The sequence below is a fragment of the Podarcis muralis genome, chromosome Z (genome assembly GCF_964188315.1).
Source record: "Podarcis muralis chromosome Z, rPodMur119.hap1.1, whole genome shotgun sequence".
Lineage (NCBI taxonomy): Eukaryota > Metazoa > Chordata > Lepidosauria > Squamata > Lacertidae > Podarcis > Podarcis muralis.
The window spans coordinates 14,601,132-14,623,186 of NC_135673.1; the positions used below are offsets into that span (position 1 = coordinate 14,601,132).

A 22,055-nucleotide genomic window follows, 5' to 3' on the forward strand; every position below is an offset into this window, starting at 1 on the left:
GCTGCCTCATAGTATAACTGTAAAGGGTGAAGGAGGGTAAAGCCTCCTCTTTATTTATTATCTATCAGAGTTTTATACTTAATTCTTGGTTTCTTCCCCCGCCAGATATATCTAGAAATATCTCTGAAGCAGCACAAACTGTTGACAATCAGGACAGACTGGAATAAAAACATTTTAGGTAATACATTCATTTTGATGGCTGAAATTCTACCCATTAGGGAAAGCTTCATTCTCCCCCCCAGCTCCAAAACTTTCTTAATCTCTTTCCAAACCTTTGTATGAAAATTGACTTTATTCAAACAATTTGTTAACAATTAGAGAAATATACAAACTCCACAAACATGTTACAATCAAGTGTTCAAGTGAACTGGCATCAGAAAACTAATGTTGAATATACAACTAAGGTTTCTTTTTCAAGTGGCACTTCTCTTCTGCCTTTAAACAGCCACCTGACACACATCCTTAAACTGACAAATCTCCTCCTGATTTGGGTGGAGGTAAAACAGAGGATACCAGCCCACATGAAGCTGCACATAGACATGGCTAGTTTTTCTGGTTTCTTTAAAGAAAGGTTGGAAGTAGTTTTGTCAATAGTTTTGAAATGTTTTAGATGGCCCAGTCCTGTTTTCAAATACATGTATGCTAAGGTCCACATCCAGACTTTTACCAAAGTGTGAGCAGATGGTTTTCAGAGAAGGGTGTGGTAGAAAGAGGCATGAGCTTATACAGTAAGTAGTTACATGATAGGGCTTTAATTCCTTATACAGCTGATCGGAAGGAAAAAACCCAAATACTCTAGCAATTGGAGTATGGGGAAAGGACTAAGGCCTGTTCCTTCAGTCGAAAACAACCCTTGAACACTGCTCCCTGAAGCTACTCAATAGAGCAGGTATTTCCAGGACAGGGATGTGAGCCTTAGCTTACACAACTGATACGGAGGAAGACTACAGTACTGAAAACGTAGTATTATTACTTTTTAATAGTTGTTCTTAATTTAGTACTAGGGCCACCAAGTTTTTTCATTTTGTTTACAGCTTCTGCACCTTCAAGAGAAACCGACTATGTAGACAAAGACACTCTTCTTATAATTTTGTACCCAGTGGCAATAATTTCAATGGCTTAAATTTCTGCCATCTTGGGCTGCCTTGAAGGCAGCTCCTGCTCTAAAATTCCCATTCAGATACTAAAATGTCAGACTATAAGCAATGGCCTAACTTTTCCCCACAAGAAATTCCATCTAAGAGAGCACAGTTCCCAAGGGATCTCGTAGGCAGGGAACATTAAAAGAATGCCTGCACACTAAAAACAGCCACAAGAGAAGCAAACCTCCCATCTTAACTGCACTGGGCACCCCATGGGAAACACTGGGTTGGCTATCCTGTGAGGTGGTGCCTAGAGAAATGTGGCTTCTTGCAAATACAGCTGAGGCCTGCTGAGAGAGAAGAGGGCCCGGAGAGGGCAGGAAAATGTTGTCTTGATGCAACCACCGGAACGTTCAACTGTCAAAACGCAACAAAGCTGGGGAGAATTGCAGGCTCCCTTTTCAGGCGTGCTCCGTCGGGCCTGCTCCATGCCCGTTGATGTGAGGGTGAGAAGGAGTGGACCCCTGAGGGGCCGGAATGTTCTCCTCCATCATGGCAGCCGCCAGAGGCATGGCTAGGCCTTCTGGGGAGGACATGGTCAGCTCCTGTCTCCAATATGCTTCACACAGCGGGAGGTCGTTGGTGTCACACAGACTGTAGCTTTCCCCGAATGAGATGCCCGTTAAGGAGAAAAGGACAGTGGAAAGCCACAAGAGGGAAAGAGAGAGAGATACAGGAGGGAGAGAAGATGAGAAAAGCAAGACAGAGGCAACAGTGTTAAGAAAATAGCAAAAAAAGGGAAAAAAAGAAGCAACAACTAAGGTTAAGAACGTAAGAGCCCTCCAAGATCAGGCCAAAGGCTCATTTAGTCCAGCATCCAGTTCTCACAGTGGCCAATCAGATGCTAGTTATGGGAAGCCCAAAAGCAGAAAGCAAGTGCAATAGCACTCTCCCTACTGTTAACAACAGCTAGTATTCAGGTTATACCGCATCCCCTCCAAGGTTTTGGAAAGGGAGTCTTTCCCAGCCCTGACTGGAAATACCAGGGATTGAACCCAGAACCATCCTCATACAGAGGATGTGCTCTGCCACTGAGCTATTGTTCTTCACCTAAAAATAAAGCAACACTTCTGTCCTCATGATACTGAACGGCAACATAGGAAGCTACCTCATCCCGAGTCACAACACTGGTTCATTGATCCCAGTATTGTGTACAGCATTTTAGATAGGGAGTCTCTGATAGCCCTGCCTATAGATGTCGGGGACTAAACCTGGGGCCTTCTGCATGCAAAGAAGATGCTATACCCCCCCCCCCTTTTTTAAAGATGCTGCAGCTGTGTAACCATTTATCTTGGTCCTTCTTGCTTGTGGAAATCCTGCTCTGAAGCAAACCAGAGGAGCAAAAGAAAATAAAGCAGTGGAAGAGTTTTGGAAGGAGAGGAACAAGCTTTGCATAAGACAAGCAGGGGGCAGGAGGTTTTCAAAAACAAGCTGTGGGTTCGCTTAAAAAAATAATGTAGTTATCAGCTGAAATGACAATTATATTTTCCCTCACACACTGCTGTTTTATTTACAATAAAGTTTGCAGCAAATATTTTTAATGGGATATGTGTGTGTGTATAATTATAATAATAATAATATAATATAATGGCATAACAAAAGAATCCTTAAAATATTGCTTTGTTTTGATGCATCTTAACATTATGGAACTGGAAACTCATGGTCCAGTCATCACAGAGAGAAGAAAAAAATGCTTATTATGTCCAATCCTATGTATCTTTACTCAGAAGCAAGCCCCACTCTATTCAGTTGTGGTCCCTTTCAGCTAAGGGTGCGTGTGATTGCATCCTAAACCCCAAAGTTCCATATCTTCTCGACTGCAGCCCTTCAGATGTTGTTGTTTGACTACCCCATGCTCGTACCATGCATCCGATACCACTTTAAACAATCATGGCTACTCCTGAAGAATTTTGAGAGCTGTAGTTAAGAGTGCTAAGGACTATTGGGAGGCCCTTGTTCGCTTCACAGACCTACAATTCCCAGAGTGGCTTAACAATCAATCCCTCTTCACAGGGAACTCTGGGAATTAATTGTAACCCTGTAACCTCTGCACCATTCGAAAACTACAGCTCCCCTAATTATCTGGTGGAATCCATAACTGTCTAGCATGGCATCATAGTGCTTTAAATGTATTGTATGAATGTGGCCTAAAGCTGCCATCTTCATTTATTATTTATTTCATAAAATTTATACACCACTTGATTGTAAAAAAAAGCTTCAAAGCAGTTTAATCCCACTTAGCTAGGAACAAACCCCATTGAATTCAAGAGGACTTACTTCTGAGTAGACATGGTTAGGATTGCAGTTTACACTGACTAGTGATTAGGGTACTCTGGGCAGTTCAAGATCTAATACCTGTTCCTGTTTGCAAGTCATTTAGGTGACAAGATCACAATGCGGATGAGGGGGCAGGAGAAAAGCTCACCTCCACATCTCTGTGGAGAAAGGCCTAGTTTCATGGTGTGCTTGCCCTCCAAAATGGCCACATCTCACGTCAAACATGAAGTACTCAATAAAACGGCTTTGGGGCCCGGATTCTTTGGGTGCTGAGAATTTAGGGATGCTTTTTAAAACAAGGACAGTTGTTATTTTCACAAACACCCTGCCCCACTCCCACCCCCACCCCATGTCAGAAACAGGAAATTGTTGTGGTTACTATAGGGCAACCGTCCATGGCTTCATTTGTACCTGGAAGAGTAATATTCTTCCTCCAGCTCATAGAGGTCTATCGAGATCTCATCACGCAGGGCAATAAGCTTCTTGTCGCATTCCTCCTGAAGGCTGCGCAACTGCTGGTTCCGCTGGTTGATGGCTTCGTTGACGGAAGGGAAGTCATTGAGGATCAGGAACTGTTTTAGGTCAGAGACAAGCTTCATAAGAGACTCACCAGCCCGAACCTAGCAGAGAAAAAAATTCAAATTATTTATTTTATACTATTTATACACCACTAGATCGTAAAAAGTGTCAAAGCGGTCTACAAAATGAATAAAACAAGAAATCATAAGAAAAAAGAAAAATACCACACTACTATTTAAAACAGGGGCAGGCAACCTACGGCCCATGGGCCGGATGCGGCCCAATCGCCTTCTAAACACGGCCAGCGGACAGTCCAGGAATCAGCGTGTTTTTACATGAGTAGAATGTGTGCTTTTATTTAAAATGGATCTCTGGGTTATTTGTGGGGCATAGGAATTCGTACGTCCCCCCCCCCCTGCAAATATAGTCCAGCCCACTACATGGTCTGAGGGACGGTGGACCAGCTCATGGCTGAAAAAGGTTGCTGACCCCTGATTTAAAACATTCAATGAATAATTAAAGTCAATGACAAGCTGGAAACCAAATTAAGATGTGTCTGCCTTCTACATGTCTGGACAGGCTTATCTAAACAAAAATGTTTTTGGCAGGTACCTTGGAGTACAGTGAGGGCACCTGCCTGATGTCAATGGACAGGGAATTCCAAAGCATCAGTGCTGCCACCCTAAAATATTAATTTCTTACAAGTCCAGAACAAGTATTACGGGGCATTTGTAACAGTGCCTGCTCGACAGATCAAAACAGTCCACTGGGCATATATTTGGTAAGACTATCTTGCAGGTAAACTGTTCCCAAGCTGTTAAATGCTATATATACTAATAACAACACCATGAACATGGCCCAGTAGCAAATGAGCAATCCTTGCAGGTCTCTTAGCTTGGGTGTTATATGCTGCAGCATTTTGCACTAACTGCAGCTTCTGGAATGAGCACAAGGGAAGCCCCTATACAGTGGTGCCCCGCAAGACGAATGCCTCGCAAGACGGAAAACCCGCAAGACGAAAGGGTTTTCCGTTTGCGAGTTGCTTCGCAAGACGAATTTCCCTATGGGCTTGCTTCGCAAGAAGAAAGCCCATAGGGAAATCTCCGGGGACCTCTTTTAAATGCTGGCGGTGGGGAGCAAAGCCTTTCCCCCCCCCCTCCGGCCTTCAGAAGAGGTCCAGGAAGGCCGGCGGGGGCCGAAAGGCTTTGCTCCCCACCGCCAGCATTTTAAAAGCAGTCCAGGATAGCAGGGAAGCGCTTCCCGCTATCCCGGACGGCTTTTGAAGGCAGGTACCTTGGAGTACAGTGAGGGCACCTGCCTGATGTCAATGGACAGGGAATTCCAAAGCATTGCGGAGAGGTCCGCGAAGCCTGGGCGCGCTGATCTCAGCGTGTGCAGGCTTCGGCATGCTGGCAACTCTCCGCAAGCAGCCGGAGCACTCCCGCTGCTTGCGGAGAGGTCCGCGAAGCCTGGGCGCGCTGATCTCAGCGCGCGCAGGCTTCGGCATCCTGGCAACTCTCCGCAAGGAGCTGGAGCGCTCCCGCTGCTTGCGGAGAGGTCCGCGAAGCCTGTCCCTGACGGCTTTTGAAGGCAGGCGGGGGGGAGCAAAGACTTTCGCCCCCCACCCGCCTTCAGAAGAGGTCCTGGACCTCTTCTGAAGGCCGGCGGGGGGCAAAAGTCTTTGCTCCCCCCCTGCCTGCCTTCCCGGGAGAGCGGAGAAACGCAGCGCGTTTCTCCGCTGTCCCGGACGGCTTTTGAAGGAGAAGTCCTCCGCTGTCCTGGGGCGATTTTAAAATGCTGCCCGCCAGCATTTTAAGATTGCCCCGGACAGCGGAGAAGTCCTCCGCTGTCCCGGGGTTTTTTTAAAATGCTGGGGGTGGGAAGAAAAGCCCTTGTCCCCCCCCCCCCCAGCCTTCAGAAGAGGTCGGGGGACAGACTGTCCCCGGACCTGGTCTGAAGGCGGTTTCCATAGGAACGCATTAATTGATTTTCAATGCATTCCTATGGGAAACCGTGCTTCGCAAGACGAAAAACTCGCAAGAAGAAAAAACTTGCGGAACGAATTAATTTCGTCTTGCGAGGCACCACTGTACAGCACATTTCAGTAATCTTGACATACAGCCCCAAATTACCCTGAATGTATAACAACATTTTATTGCTCACCCTTCTCCAGCAGGTCCCAAGGCATATTAAAACTTTTTTTTTTATACTGAACAGTTAAAACAAATCACATTCAAAGGAATTGGGTGGATCCTAAAACACACACATCTCAACAAAAACAAGAAGACACACTTCTGTGAGGAGGGAATTCCACAATCGAAGAGCTGCCCCAGGGAATGAGCTGTCCTAAACTATCAGCACCCAGAACTTCTGAGGGTGGCAGAACAACCAGAAAAGCCCCTCTGCTGATCTCAAGACCTGAGAGGGTCTGTAGGGAAGAAGGCAGCCTCTCAGGTATCTGAACACACCCTAGAACCCACCCAACATATCCTCCCATTGGATGCTTTTTACTCACAATATTTGCAGCTCTGACTTGCATTTCGTAGTTGTCCTGCTCACCTTGGGTTGCCCGAGAAACTTGGGTTTCTTCCTCAATCTACAGCAAATGTTAGAAACAAAGCTTTTACACTGGGTTCAACATCTTTCTTCCACTGTTCTGCAGAGAAAAACAGCCCTCTCACTATCCTCCATGAGATTTTATTGCATTCCCTCTGCCAGAGGTTCCAAACACTTCAGGCGAAAGCAGGCATGGGGAACATGTGACCCTTTAGATGCTGCTGGACTACAGGTCCCATCATCCCTGACTGCTGACTATGCTGCGTGGGGCTGATGGGAGATGGAGTCCAAAATCATCAGGAGGAGCCACTGGTTCCCCAACTCCACCATAGAAGAAGCAACACCCCCAACTAGTAAAATGGAGGCTTCTCATTCAATCCTTCTTATAGGAACATTTAGGCCTCCCTTCTATTCTATAAATTTGAAGCAGTATTATACCACTTTACACAGTCATGGCTTCCCCCAAAGGATTTTGGGAACTGTAGTTTCTTAAGGGCACTGACAGCTTTTAGGAGAACCCCTATTCACCTCACTGCGCAACAATTCTCAGAGTGGTTCAACAATCAACCCCTCTTTACAGGGAGTTCTGGTAACTGTAAGCTCTGGGAGGGGACTAAATATCTCCTAACAACTTTTGACACCCTTAACAAACTACAGCTCCCAGAATTCTTTGGTGGAAGTTATGACTGTTTAAAGTCATATCATAGGGCTTTAAATCGAATGTGAGAATGTGGCTGCAGATTTCCCCCAGCTTTGACTTAAAGGAATGATGAGGTAATATTTTTATGTTCCAATTAGGTAAGCAAAAACTTTGAGTTTGGGTGGAAGAAAGAATACCCATAACATGAGGTCCCGCCACCCACCCACAAGTAATCTTCTCATACCTTTGCAGTTTTGACTATTTCTGTGAAGTTATCCATGATAGACTTGATGTCATCTTTCAGCCTCTTGTTGTAAGACTGAAGGAGGGTTTCCTTGCTCTGGGGGAGCACGCGCTGCTGCGGCATTGTGGTGGCAAGGAGAGAATCTTAGCTGCTCACCAAGAAAGGTCAGAAAGAGTTACAACTAAACAACAATTGAAAGTCAAAGCTTTATTACATATATTTCAAGACAACAGTCTTGAATGAATAAGCCATTCATTACAAGCAGTGAGTTGCAACATAACCAGACACTGGAAAGAGCTTTCTAGCACAGTAGACAATTGGTACAAAACAGTTTGGGAAACGGCCCTCCTTGACAGAGTAATAAATAAACCATGGTTGACATAATAAAAATATATTTTTTATTTGGATGCCGCTCGTCTTACTGGGTTGCCCCAGCCATTCCAGGAGCCTCCCAACAAAATAGTAAAATGATAAAGTATCAAATCCAGGGACGCGGGTGGCGCTGTGGGTAAAACCTCAGTGCCTAGGACTTGCCGATCGTATGGTCGGCAGTTCGAATCCCCGCGGTGGGGTGAGCTCCCGTCTTTCGGTCCCAGCTCCTGCCCACCTAGCAGTTCGAAAGCATCCCTAAGTGCAAGTAGATAAATAGGTACCGCTTTCTAGCGGGAAGGTAAACGGCGTTTCCGTGTGCTGCGCTGGTGCTGGCTCGCCAGAGCAGCTTCGTCACGCTGGCCACGTGACCCGGAAGTGTCTCCGGACAGCGCTGGCTCCCGGCCTATAGAGTGAGATGAGCGCACAACCCTAGAGTCTGTCAAGACTGGCCCGTACGGGCAGGGGTACCTTTACCCTTTACCTTAAAGTATCAAATAGTAAAAACTTCCCTAAACAGGACTGCCTTTAGATGTCTTCTAAAAGTCAGATAGTTGTTTATTTCCATGACATCTGAAGGGAGGGCATTCCACAAGGTGGGCACCACTATTGAGAAGGCTCTCTGCCTGGTTCCCTGTAACTTCACTTCTCACAGTGAGGGAACCACCAACAGGCCCTCATTGCTTGATCTCAGTGTCTGGGCTGAAAGATGGTAGGGCAGACACTCCTTCAGGTATACAGGGCCAAAGCTGTTTGGGGCTTTAAAGGTCAGCATCAACACTTTAAATTGTGCTTTGAAATGTACTGGGAGCCAATGTAGATCCTTTAAGACCGGTGTTATATGGTCCCGGCAGCTGCTCCCAGTCACCTGTCTAGCAGCCACACTCTGGATTAGTTATAGTTTCCGAGTCATCTTCAAAGGTAGTCCCACGTAGAGCGCATTGCAGTAGTCCATGTGGGAGATAACCAGTGCATGCACCACTCTAGTGAGACAATCTGCAAACAGGTAGGGTCTCAGCCGGCATACCAGATGGAGCTGGTAGACAGCTGTCCTGGACACAGAACTGACCTGTGCCTCTATAGACAGCTATGAGTCCAAAATGACTCCCAGGCTGCGCACCTGGTCCTTCAGGGGCACAGTTACCCCATTCAAGGGAGTCCCCTACACCTATGTGTTCCCTGCCCCCCCAAGAACAGTACTTCTGTCTTGTCGGGATTCAACCGCAATCCATTAACCTCCTACCACCTCCAGACACTCACACAGGACCCTCACTGCCTTCACTGGTTCCGATTTAAAGGAGAGGTAGAGCTGGGTATCATCTGCACACTGGTGAACACCCAGCCAAAACCTTCTGATGATCTCTCCCGGCTATCTCATATAGATGTAGAAAAGCATGGGGGAGAGGACAGAGCCCTGAGGTACCCCACAAGTGAGAGCCCAGGGGTCTGAACATTCATACCCCAACACCATTTTCTGGACACAGCCCAGGAGGAAGGAGCAGGACCACTTTATAACAGTGCCCCCTGCTCTAGATGGCCCAAAAGGATATCAATGCTTCTGGGGGGAAAACTCAATTTGCAACAGATTCCAACAGTTTCTCCATCAACTGCACATCTCCATGACCCACCTCAAAATGCATGCATTACAAAATACATACCCACTGGTCACATTCCAGCCTATTTTGCTTCATTAGCCTTAACCAACTTGGTGCCCTCCAGAAGTTTAGGTCTACAACTCACATCAGTCCCAACTCTGTGATAGAGTTCCTCAGCATAAGGCAGCTTCCTATTTATTTAGGGCCACAAATGCTGGACTGCTACATTATTTTTTAGAGGAAAGGACTATAGCTCACCCAACCTGGGAGAGCTGTTGTTAGTCAGCGCAAACAACACTGAGCTAGATGGAGTAATGGTCCGACTCAGTACATGACAGCATCTTACTCAAACCATCCCTTTTAGATCTGGAACCTTATTTCAGAAGAAGGTCCTCATTTCGTGGAGAGCTGGGAGAGTGCAACCCTGGAGAGCCACTGCCAGTCAGTGCGGGTCACATTAAGCTAGATGGACCAGCTTTCTGACTTGCTATGATGGGAATCATAAATCCCCAAACCTTAGAAGCCAACAAGACCGAGAAAGGCTGATCTGAACTCGCCCAGCGCTCAACAAACGAGACTAAGGGGTGCATCACCCCCTGTTTAAGAAGCCTTCCACCCGCAATCGTGCTGCATTACTCCGCGCACCAATTCAGAAAAGTTTCAGCCTGCAGTCACAAAAGAAGTCTAAATAAATAGATCGATTATCTAACAAATAAATATTAGTATCTCAGTATCTTACTCAATACATGTAATCCTCTTACAGACAGGCGGCCATTTTTCCTTTTTCTCTTGCGAACGGTTCCTCCTTCACTGGCTACGTCCAGCCCATGGGGCGGGGAAAACGTTTCCTCCTCCTCCTTCCGAAGCTCCTCCAACATCCCATAATCCTTCGCCTCATCCTCACAGGGTCTATCAATAGAGCGCCGAGCCGTTCACAAAGGGCCGTGGGCTAGTTCCGCCTTCCTCTCCAGCTCAGGTAAGTGACCAGCTCACGAGCCACGCGTAGTGCGCTTTTGCGATTCCTCCAAAAGAAGCGCACGCGTTGAGGTGAACCACACGGGTTGCAGCGCCTTCTTTGCACGCCCTGTGATCCTGGTTTAGGGGAACGCGTGCCAACCCCTAAAAAGCCTTAAGGGGGTGGATCTCCGCCAACTGCTCACTGGCCAGCCCTACACAGGATGGGAGATCTCGAATAGAGTCGGTTTGCCTTACGCCTACACATTAAATGATCTCTCCTTCCCGTGAGCGGCCAGCATGTGTTGGTTCGCACGTGGCGTACAACCTCTGTACATAAGTTGTTTAGCTGCACGCTCCTACAGCTATTCATATTTTCAGTTTGGGAAACTGTGTACACAATAGTTGATCAGTGCACTCTACACGCAAACGCTTGTGCGTGCGTGGAAACAGCTCTGTTTAATGTGTAACCCTGCACACGTGTTTGCTGGAAAGTAAAATTTAGCTGGCTGGTGTGACACGTGGGGGCTGTTCACCCGTTCTGTTAAACAGATGTACAATTTGGGGGTGCCCATGTGTACAAATTAGTTAGGTCTGCTCTTGAACAACCATTCACATGTGATATTAAGGAGTGTACAATCTGTAACTGAGTATACAATAGCTTTACAAGCCAACAGATGTACACTTTCCCCCTCAAATGCCTGCACACATGTTAAGATGGCTTTCTGTGGATTTTTATTTTCCTGACTTGTAAATATCAATCTATGAGTCTCCTTCAGTTTACTCATGTCATTGAATAATTTCTCTCTCTCATTAAGCAGGATGAAAAGCGAGTATGCAAACGTGGCCCCATGAGTTTTGTCCACTTTGGGTCGACGTAGCAGAAGCAGCCTCACACAGCATTCTGGGTAGAAGTTTCGAAGGGAGGATGATCGGAATGAACAAGACATCTTTGACTTAGAGGCACATTCCCCCTGCGAGACCATCCTACGATTTTATTTTAATTTTTTGTTTATTTACTTTTAACTTTTACCTTCACGAGACTTTGATCCCACAATGGCCAGTTTAGTCAACAAAGACTCTTACCTGCAGAAATTGGCCAAGAAAATTTGCACCCAGGAAGCCCCCGAGCCACGAAAAAGGAAATTTGGTACAATTATCTGATGCTGTCATTTACTTCTCTAGATCAGGGTTTTTTGTAGTAGTGCATCCTCCTTGGTTATTGTAATTATTTTCATTTATTTATTTCACAGGATTGATATACTGCTTGTGATGAAACCTCAAAGTGGTAGTACTTAATGTTTTCCCTTATTTTAACCACAGCTCATTTTAGATTATAATCTGCTCAGGAAAGGGTCCTGATGCCACAATGGAATGACAGTAGTGTGTTTTGAAAATGCAACTTGGAAAAATTCAGCTGTCTTGTCTTGGTGCTTCTTGAAGACCTCCAGAAGTTGCTGGACTACAACTCCCATCATTCCTGATCAGCCATACTGGCTAAGGTTGATGGGAGTTGGAGTCCAGTAACATCCGGAGGGCATTCTAACATGTATGTTCTTAGGCATTTACAGTGGACGCTCGGGTTGCGAATGTGATCTGTGCGGGATGCACGTTCGCAACCCGCAGTGGTGCATCTGCGCACGCATGGGATTTGGCGCTTCTGCACATGCGCGACCACCAAAACCCGGAAGTAACCCATTCTGGTACTTCCTGGTTTCGGCGATCCGTAACCCGAAAAAACACAACCTGAAGCGGCTGTAACCTGAGGTATGACTGTATTCCTTGCAGATTGCAAAATATTTTCCTCTCTTTGTTTAATGAAGTCTTGTGTCTCTGCCTTCAAACATTCCCAGGAACTGGACTGGGAGACGATAGCACCCAGCCAAAGAAGAAGAGGAAGAAGAAACAGAAGAAGCAAGGCAAGATAGTGGGCACCTCTCTGGGCAAGCAGACAGCACCTGGGGGCAGCCAAGCATCACCAGCCAAGCCAACAAATGCCAGTATTCAGAAATCTGGCCCAGTTATCCATGCTGCACCCAGTTCCAGTGGATCTCAGAATACTGGGGGGAAAGGGGACAGAAGCCAAAACGATGTTGCAGGTGAGAGTGTTTCTACAGCCAGTCAGTTAAGCTACTGGGCTGGTTTCTCACATAACTCTAAGCAATGGTTTAGTAACTCATATTTTAGCATTATGTGTGAACCAGGCCACTGAGTTTAGCTGAGTTGAGTTTAGCAGCAATTTGGGTTGGGACACAGGTCATGTGCTTTCTCCTGTTTCCCCTTACAGGTGGTGACAAGAGCACAGCCGGCTCATTTTCAGCCATGAATCTCTTGCGGCAGAGACTGCACGAGAAGATCCAAGAAATCTCTGGCCAGGTAAGATCAGCACCCTCCTTTAAAATGTTGTCACGATGTGGAGAAAGCCTGGAGAATCCAAAGCCAATTTTAGCCTGTGGGCATATGCCAGCTTAATCTGGGAGCAAGCCTTGTTTAGGGCAGTGCAACTTGCTCCTAATTAAACACCCACAGAATTGCACTGTTAGACGTATGGTGGAAATATTCCTATGCTTCTAGTATTCTGGTTCCAGTTGATATCATACTGGCTTCTGCTCTACCTTGATTTGAACTAAAACAGTTCACCCATCTTTGGAGGCCAGATTTTGGAGGATGTAATGGGGGGTGGTTGATGTATAATAGGGGTGGGGAACCTATGGCTCTCCAGATGTTGAACAGCCAGCTTCCATCAGCCCTGGCCACCATTGCCAGTGGTCAGGGATGGTTAGAAACATCTGAAGGGCTACAGGTGAGTGTATAAATGTAACACTCTCTTCAGTCAGGCCTGTTTGTACTTTGTGATTCTGTTCAAACATAGCATGGGTGAGAAATATTTGGGTGAAAAAAATCAGCTTTTTAATAATCTTAGCTTTACTGTTTTCACTCTAAAAAGCAAGTTTGTAGATCACATGGCTGAAAATATAAGCTTACAGCTATACATTCTAAGCTTCCAGTGTCCTGTGCACCTTACCCCTCTCCAAGAGAAAGATAGGCAGTGATCCTAAGGATAAGCATGAGCCTAAGTATGCAAATGAAGAACCTTTCTGTTGGTTCAAGGAGAGAGAGAAAAAGGTATATAAAAATGAGAATTTCTGGATACCATTATCCAAGTTTGGGGCAAGTACTCTTTGGCAAAAGAACACCAGCAGAGATTTGAAATAGCAAAATACACAACAAAGTAAAGTATGGAAATAAGGATAGGATTTTTAGACTTTTAAAATATGCCACTTAAAGTGAGTTCCAAAGTTTCCCTCTTTCAGTAGCTTAGAAAAAGAACACATTTGGCAAATTAAAAAGTTTACTTACAAGCTCTCCAAATGTCAGATTCATGTGCTTTTCCATACAGCAGTCAGAAAAAACTGCACAGCACAGGCAATAAAATGTGGCTTAATTACGGTGGTGCAAGTTCCTAAATCATTGGTATAGGAACTGAAGAGTGACTTGTGAAAGCTGAGCAACGACATCCTCTTACACCTGAACTGCTCAGGTAAACTGGGAGAGAACAAAGCCTTGATTATCCAGTCTCTCCCAGAGTGAGCTAAGCACATTGATTGTATGAGGCTAGTTATCCCACAGTTCCAATAACTTTTGCAGTATTTAGGTTTTTTCTGTAAACGTGTAATATATAGATACTGTGTGTGTGTGTGTGTGTGTGTGTGTGTGTGTGTGTGTGATGACACTGAGATCGATCCAACACTGTTTAGTTAATAAATAGTGACAATTCTAAGAGTACTCAGGATGGAAAAATTTTAAGAGATGTGATATATACAAATTATCCCTTTAAAATTACTATTACTACTATTATTATTATTATTATTATCATTATCATTATTATTAGCTACATAGAAATTAGCAGAGTGGTTCTATAATACTGTCTTCAGAGTATGTCCCACTGTGTTCAATGGGGTCTACTCTTGGGTAAGTAGGTTCAGAATTGTAGCCTAAATTTTGTTTTCTGGGTTAAGTCCACAAGGTATCAGGGTCTTGAGTCTGTGTATCCTCCTGCTATTCAGATGGGTTTTATGGTTGTTCTGTAGGAATAAGTTGGACAGGTTGAAGCAGTTTCCATTTTGGGGGTCAATAGTGATTTCTAAATCATGCATCAAAGTATTTTGTCCCATCCCCCCCCCCCCCAATATTCTGATTGTGGCATCCAGTAATGTATAATTACATTGTTAGTCTTCCAGCTGAAATTCTCTTGAAGGAAATAATCCTTGCCGGCTTTCCTGCTTTTTAATGTAATGGTAAAGATAATACAGTGACCAGATTTACACTGATATATATGTTAGTGCTCTATTCTAGGCACTGTCTTTTTAGCTTAAAAAGTTCACTTTCCTCTTTTGAACGATTCCTCTTTCTTTTCAACTTGCTGTTTCTTAACAGGGAAACAGCAAAGAGTTGTCCCCAGCAGTGTTGGAGAAGAGGCAACGAAGGAAATACGAGAAGGAGAGAAAGAAACGCCGTAGAAAAGAGTTGAGGATGAAAGAAAAAATGGAGAAGAAGGAGGCAGAGGAGGCTTCAGCAGCCATTTCAGAGCCCCAGGCCACAAAGAATGACACCAAGGTCGAGATCGTCTTCAATAAGGTTGAAGTCCATGAGGAAGGGCTTAGCAAAGCGGAAAAGAGGAAGGCGCTGAAAGGCAACATTACTCCACTGACAGGGAAGAATTACAAGCAACTCCTGAGCAGATTGGAATCTCGTAAGAGTAAGCTGGAAGATCTGAAAGACAAGGATGAGGGGAAAGCCAAGGAGCTGGAGGTGAAGATGAAGTGGACAAATGTCCTGTACAAGGCAGAAGGGGTCAAAATCCGTGATGACGAGGACAGGCTGAAGGCGGCCCTGAAGCGGAAGGAGAAGCGCAAGGCCCAGCGCCAGAGGCAGTGGGAGAAGCGGACTGAAAACATAGTGATCAAAATGCAGCAGCGGCAAGACAAGCGCCGCAAGAACCTCCAGAAGAAAAAGATAGCCAAGGTGGAGAAGAAGAAAGCCAAGGCTCGCAAAAAGGGTCGCATCCTGCCCGAGGACCTGGGCAAAGCCAAAATTAAATGAATCAGGCTAGTGGACCATTGGAACCCACTCCAAAGCAGATGCTCACAGGGCTCATTAATAAAAGCTATTTTGTAGTGGAACATCTGAAATTCTTTATATCTAAATCTCCTTGCTTGTGAGATGACTTGGAGTCATCAGGCTGTGCAGCTAGACCAAGAAGAGGGAGCTGCTACACTTGAGATGCAAAAGAGATATATTTCCACAAGACTGTTTCTGTGGCCATACAACCCTGAGCTATACCAGTTGATCAAGTGGATCTTTTCATCCCTCTCCCTGAGTCAGGATAAGAGAACCTTCAGTCTGGGTGCTAAATGTGGCCTTCAAAACCTATCTTCCAGACCCCCTAGCACAGCTTAACACCCTCCTTGAATATTTTCTACCTTTAACTGTGCTATGTCTTTTTTTCCCCTTGAGTAAAATGTGTATTCATTGCTCCCCTCCATTTTTGCTTTTGCCCTGCCCATCAACTGGCATGCAGCCCCTTGAAAATATCCCAGAAGGGAACACAGCCCTAAGGCTGACAAATGTATTTTTTGTGAAGAAATTTCACAAAATCTCATCAACAGGAGCTCAGGAAGGAAGCAGATGAATTTAATATCATAACAATAATGGGATGCACAAAAGTTGAATGTTATCTTGAAAATACTAATTCCAGAAGTTAATAAACAGTACCACTTTCCCATAAACCAGTCAATTTGAGATTTATAATAGCTTTTTGTGAAATAAGTTTGTGCAGTCCTTTTTGTGGTGGTTCCAGAGTTTTCAGGTATGAGGCAATACACATAACTTCAGTTAGTAAGTTTAATACTGTTTGCAAATCCTCTATTTTTTATTTCATTTTAATTTCAACTTTTCAATAATGTATAAGATTTATTTTTTCATCTGTAGTTAGATGTTAATCTGTTAAATAACCAAAATACTGTTCCAAAAGTGGCTTATTTTAGAACAGACCCCAAAAGTGGGCATAAGATCAACTTGGGAGGTGTGGTATCTTCAATATATATTTGATGAGTTTATAGTATTTAGCCTATGTAGTGTAGGAGATAACTATTTTTTATTTAAATAGGTATATATTTGAAATTTGCATTAATCCAAATTAGGTGGAAAGGAATTATGAAAGGAAAACATAAAGCTGAAGGAGTGTCTTTTATTCGCAATTGACAAACACTGATTTAAATCTCTATTACTTAAAGGTTGGGGTAAACCCTTTTATAAATAAAAATCCCACTTTTATAGGGGATAGAGCAGCTCCCCTATGAGGAAAGGTTGCAGCATTTGGGACTTCTTAGTCAAGAGAAAAAGCAAGTAAGAGGAGACGTTACTGAAGTATATAAAATTGTGCATGGAGGTAAAAATGTGGGCAAAGAATATTTCTCAGTCTCATAACACTAGGAAGTCATGGACATGAAGCTGAATGCTTGTGTTATAGGAAAAAACTGCTCCAAGCACCCATATAGAGTCCTTAAGTGGGTTCCCTATCTGTAGGAAAAAATAATAGGCCAATCAGAGAGTATTGATAAGCAAAGCAGCTAGTAAGCCTGATATTTATTAAACTGTTGCATGCACACTTCTTCAGATATCTGAAGACATCCTTCAACTAAGTGCACATTTAAAATATGAATAGAATGCAAGCCTGTGACCTGTATTCAGGAATTCAGTAGTTATCATAATGAAAGAGTGGCCAGGATGCCCAGGTAATCAAATCAGGTAACCTGGCAGACAGGAAGAAACACCACACCCAGATTTCCACCCCTTCTCTGGTGTATTAAGGGGGTGGTCTTGGGCTACACCCCTTCTGTGATGTATGTATGATGTTTCCGGGGGTGGTCTTGGACTCCAGGGTGGGCAGTTTAAAATGTCTGTATAAGGGCTTGGGCGCATTGCTAGGGTTCCCTCCCCCCCCTCCTGTGGGGGGGAGCACCCTGTTACAACAGCTTTAATAAAGATCTGGCTTACTAGCTGCTTTGCTTCTCAATACAGTGGTACCTCAGGTTAAGTACTTAATTCATTCCGGAGGTCCGTTCTTAACCTGAAACTGTTCTTAACCTGAAGCACCACTTTAGCTAATGGGGCCTCCTGCTGCTGCCGCACCGCCAGAGCACGATTTCTGTTCTCATCCTGAAGCAAAGTTCTTAACCTGAAGCATTATCTCTGGGTTAGCGGAGTCTGTAACCTGAAGCGTATGTAACCTGAGGTACCACTGTATTCTCTGGTTGGTCTCTGTTATTTTCTCCTACTGATAGAGAACCTACAAAAGGACTCTCTGTATTGGTTCTTGGGTACCCCATAAGGGAAAAGGAGCAGTTTTTTCTCATAACAGTTTCCCTTGTACATTTATGAACGTTTACAGTATTTTATATTTGTGACCTTAGAATTCTTATAACACTGGAGAATTCAGGGCTGGTTAAAGAAAATACTTATTCACATAGTGCAGACTGGAATTACCGTAACTCCCAGATGAGGTAGTGAAGACCACCACCTTGGATGGTTTTGAAAGGACTGATAAATTCATGGAGGATAAGGCTATCAGTGACTCTTATCCACCATGGCTATGTTCTGGCTCCAGTTATTGGCCCCCTTTGGTCTGATCCAGCAAGGCTTCCATTCTTATCAAAATCCCCCTTGATTGGACAAGAAGCTTGTCTTATCTGCATCTGTAAGTTCACAATCAAGGCATTAAAGAAGTACAGTGGTACCTCGGGTTACATATGCTTCAGGTTACAGACACCGCTAACCCAGAAATAGTACCTCGGGTTAAGAACTTTGCTTCAGGTTGAGAACAGAAATCATGCCGCCGTGGCACAGCAGCGGGAGGCCCCATTAGCTAAAGTGGTGCTTCAGGTTAAGAACAGTTTCAAGTTAAGAACGGACCTCCGGAACGAATTAAGTACGTAACCAGAGGTACCACTGTACCCATCTCCTGTTGCTTCTCCTAAGCCCCTGGTGTGGATAGACTGCCTCTGAAAATGGAGCATTGATTTTGCCACCAGGTGGGGCCTGTGATCTCATTTCTCCCCAGTTACCCAAGCAAATCCCCTCCTTAACTGTGGGTGCCCACCTGTGTCCTGACAAAAACACGCGTATACTAATGAAATCTGCCAGACAGCTCTACGGCTGGTGTGTGGTCTGTTTTGCTACTTCCCATCCTTTAAAAAACAACACTTTTTTACAATCTCTCCCCCCCCCCAAAAAAAAAATAAAAAAATGGAAAGGTGGTAACCTTCAATGCAGGGCATCTTGAATTGAAAATCAGGATTCAAAATGCAGAAGCATCTTGACGTTATTCTAAGTTTTAAAAGGATTCAAAGTCGGAAAGGTTCTGTACATGCTCGGACTCTTATTTACCACGCAATATTCTGGTGGGGGAAATTATGGAGGAAAACAACTATAACAACTAGTACTCTATAAAACGCTGTTATCGCTGTTTCTAACAAGATTACTGTATAAGTGACCAGGACACAATGACGAACTCATAAGACAAAAACAAGCTCCTGCCGCTCGTAATTTTTTTTTTTTTTAAACCGCTTTCCGCGTCTCTATGGCAACAACTAGTCACCGGAGCGGCCATGTTGAATCCCGTCGAGTCCCGCGAGAGAATAACACGCACTTTCTCTCTTCCTCCTCCCTGCGCTTGATAGTCACCATGGCAACCAAAAGACGCCGTTCTTGGCCTAGCTGCCTTGAAGCGGCTTTTAGGACTGGCTTTCCAAGGGTCCCTCAGGTAAGGTTCGCTGTCGGGTGAGAGAGGGGCAATGGCGGGAAGAGATGAGTTGAAGAGGAGAGCCCCCCCCCAATACGTTACAATGAGTTGCGATCCTTTCCTTTGCCCTAAGGGGGAAAGTAGCCACACGCCCAGCTAAGCATTCTGGGAGAGCAGCACATGGAACGAATCCGTCCCTCCCATCACATTTAGTTTGGATCTCAAATGTATCCCTCGTGGCAGGACCTGATGCGAGCCACAAAGGCCATTTTTCTCCTCTCCCCAACAGGACTTGGGGGGGGGACCCCACTTTTGTTTATTGCCTAATTGCATTTGATGATTTGCGTGAATAAGTGCTGTAAATAAATTTGCACAATTAAATGCAATCATTAATTTTATAAATAAATGACAGTTTTATTTAAAATTGCTCAGGGCACTGGCACCCAGATAGGTAGATGGCAGATAATGGGGAGGGAGTCCACAGTTGCAAATAAGACTACAGCTATAATATCATAAAACTCTACTGAAATACACTGGCATTTACTGCTGATATATGAGTCAGTTTGAGGTGCCATGCAATTACAAAAAAGTCTTGTTCACAGCAGTATCTCCCCCACTCGCCATTCCCAACATCACTCAAGGAATGACACCAAACCATTCAATTATTTCTTTCTTTCTCTTTCTTTGCATTTTCCTTTTTCCCAGCTAACCCAAGAAAAAGTTCAGCCGCAAACCAATCGAGCGCCTAGGAAAAGTCTGCAACATGACCCTAGTGGGGGTGTCCCGTGTCGTCCCCAGTGGGAAAGTCTACAGGCAGATATTTGATGATGAGGTACAGCAATGACAGAAGCTAGAAGACCTGATTGGGCTGGGGCGGGGGGGGGGGGATAGCATCACTTGAAGCAGGGATGGGGAAATGCAGGCACAGAACTCTCCCTGGGCTACACCTCCTCTCCCTAGGCCACACCCCTGTCCAGCTTTGGTTAGTAGATCTGCAGATTAGTAGATCTACAGGTTCTAGTAAAACACACACACACACACACACACACACACACACACAGTAGATCCTGCAAGCCTTCGGTTTGCCCACCACTAGACTTAAACTCCGGCAGAGGCAGTTGCAAAGTTGGGTTAGAGCAGTCTTTGCAAACCTAGTGCTCTCCAGGTGTTTTGGACTAAAGTTCTCATCAGTCCTAGCCAACACAGGGTGAAGGCTGCATGAAATTTGTGTCCTAATTCTTTGTAGGATGTCTTGCACAGGATCACTTGGGGAGTATCTTGTTCATTATGGTCTGTATCAACCATTTTAAGATAATACCCTCAAATCAATGTGAAAACATCTGGAGAGACTTCAAGTCCATAAACTTGTTCTAAGTAATGGTTCTAATTTCATGTTGCTATTAGACTTTTCCCAAGAAATGACAGGCTACTTGCTATTGTTGCAGTTCATTGTATTTTAAATTACATGTAAAAGCAATAAAACATATTCTAAAAGAAGAAGAAGACTTAACACATTTAAGCTTTTAGGGTGTGAAAGTCACCCAAAGTCTCTTTGGCATATTCTTCTCCCTGCTGGTCTCATATGCCTTCAGCTTGACTGAAGACAGTGTATACTTTCATTTGAGGAGCGACAGGGTTTGTACAACCTGACACATCTCTGTACCAAGGCAAAAATGTGGCAAGTCCTTATCAGAGAGATGTTTGCAGAGGACGCAGCCTTGACAGTGCACTCCAAGGAAGCTTCACAAAGACACAAGCCTGCATGAAATTTGGCCATACCACCAGTCTGATGAAGACCAACATCCTGGGTGAGAACGCCGCCAGCACAACCTTTCCATTAATGCTGAGCTGGACAAGCATATTGGCAAGACAGCTTTGGCAATGGCTTGCCTCTCCAAAGGGTATGGGAGAATGTGATGCTAACATCTAATACCAAGATGAAGGTCTACCAGGTTTGCGTGTTGAGCTCGCTGCTGTTGCACACTGTGTGTTGACTTGTGGGCAACTTACAACTGCCAGGAGCAGTGCCTCAATGCCTCTCACATGTGCTGCATCAGGAAGATTCTGGGCATCACATGGCAAGACAGAGTTTAAAACAAAGATGTGCTCTCCCAGGCCCACAATCCCAGCATGTACACATTCCTGTCTCAGCAACATCTACGCTGGCTTGGTCATGTCCACAGAATGGAAGATGGAAGAATCCCCAAGGACAGTGGTGTCCAAACTTTTTTCAAAGAGGGCCAGATTTGATGAAGTGAAGGGCCGACCCCGGGAAATAAACTGCCGCAGGGGCCGGATTAGGCACCCAAAATGGACTTTCTACATGCCTGTCCAAGGATGTGCTCTGCCGGAAGCTGGTTTCATGAACTAGGCTTGTTGGCAGACCAACTCTCTGTTACAAAGATGTCTGCAAATGTGACAAGAAGGCTGGCAACATCAACCCTGTGTGGGAATTCCTTGCAGATGACTGCAGTGCCTGGAGACAGTCAATCTGGTCATGGGAGGAATGATCACTGGAAGGAGCGCAGAGGGAAGAAACACCATAGTGCTTCTACAGCGGCACAGCCAGGCACCTTCATCTGCCCCAGCTGCAACAAAACCTCTCTCTCCCATATCGGTCTCTCTTCACCCACAAAGGCACACTCCTCTATTGTCTCCTAAGACAGATGAACGCCAACACAAGCTTTTGGGGACTCATGCTCACTTCATCACATAGGTGAATTGAAATCTTAGTATACATGTTTATAAGGGAGAAAATTGTAATGTGGGAGTTGTATGGCAAAATCTTTCCCCTTATTTTTTTGCATCTCATTGCCATTCAAACCCTGCCTTACAATTTTCTCCTTTATTCACTTGCCAACTTTCACTTCATTAACCTTGAACAAGATGCTTTAATTCTAGCTATTAAAAAATGACAACAATATATTATGAAGAATTAAATCAGGGTGTGACTCAT

At 44.8% G+C, this 22,055-nt stretch overlaps 3 protein-coding genes and 1 long non-coding RNA gene across 10 annotated transcripts in view; 2 read left to right on the forward strand and 2 right to left on the reverse strand.

Annotated features, from left to right (window-relative positions):
- Nucleotides 1-22,055, reverse strand: part of LOC144326143 (uncharacterized) — a 231,860-nt gene that overhangs the window by 3,685 nt on the left and 206,120 nt on the right. The gene's annotated exons all lie outside the window — the stretch shown is intronic.
- Nucleotides 274-10,201, reverse strand: MED22 (mediator complex subunit 22). Of its 2 annotated transcripts, none has more exons than XM_028714369.2 (5): nt 10,082-10,201; nt 7,379-7,526; nt 6,454-6,534; nt 3,831-4,039; nt 274-1,736 (listed from the first exon to the last, which is right to left on the reverse strand). In XM_028714369.2, the coding sequence occupies exons 2-5, from the start codon at nt 7,499-7,501 to the stop codon at nt 1,544-1,546; spliced, it is 606 nt and encodes a 201-aa protein (XP_028570202.1). In that variant the 5' UTR covers nt 7,502-7,526; nt 10,082-10,201; the 3' UTR covers nt 274-1,543. The 2 variants fall into 2 exon arrangements, with proteins under 2 accessions (XP_028570202.1, XP_028570200.1); XM_028714367.2 differs by having other exon boundaries at nt 274-1,742.
- SURF6 (surfeit 6) lies at nt 10,211-15,479 on the forward strand. Of its 3 annotated transcripts, none has more exons than XM_028714363.2 (5): nt 10,211-10,318; nt 11,118-11,446; nt 12,150-12,395; nt 12,584-12,672; nt 14,734-15,479. In XM_028714363.2, the coding sequence occupies exons 2-5, from the start codon at nt 11,353-11,355 to the stop codon at nt 15,397-15,399; spliced, it is 1,095 nt and encodes a 364-aa protein (XP_028570196.2). In that variant the 5' UTR covers nt 10,211-10,318; nt 11,118-11,352; the 3' UTR covers nt 15,400-15,479. The 3 variants fall into 3 exon arrangements, with proteins under 3 accessions (XP_028570196.2, XP_028570197.2, XP_028570198.2); XM_028714364.2 differs by having other exon boundaries at nt 10,304-10,318; nt 11,115-11,446; XM_028714365.2 differs by lacking the exon at nt 10,211-10,318 and adding an exon at nt 10,369-10,389.
- The window catches only part of CCDC180 (coiled-coil domain containing 180), a 56,503-nt gene continuing 52,874 nt past the window's right edge, over nt 18,427-22,055 (forward strand). For 2 of the 4 annotated variants that reach the window (XM_028715170.2, XM_028715171.2), the window contains exon 1: nt 18,923-19,120. In XM_028715170.2, the coding sequence (XP_028571003.2) occupies nt 18,938-19,120 (183 nt within the window). In that variant the 5' untranslated portion in view covers nt 18,923-18,937. Of the gene's footprint in view, nt 19,121-19,804; nt 19,932-22,055 lie in introns of all 4 variants that reach the window. The other 2 variants (XM_028715174.2, XR_013391301.1) reach the window with 2 other exon arrangements.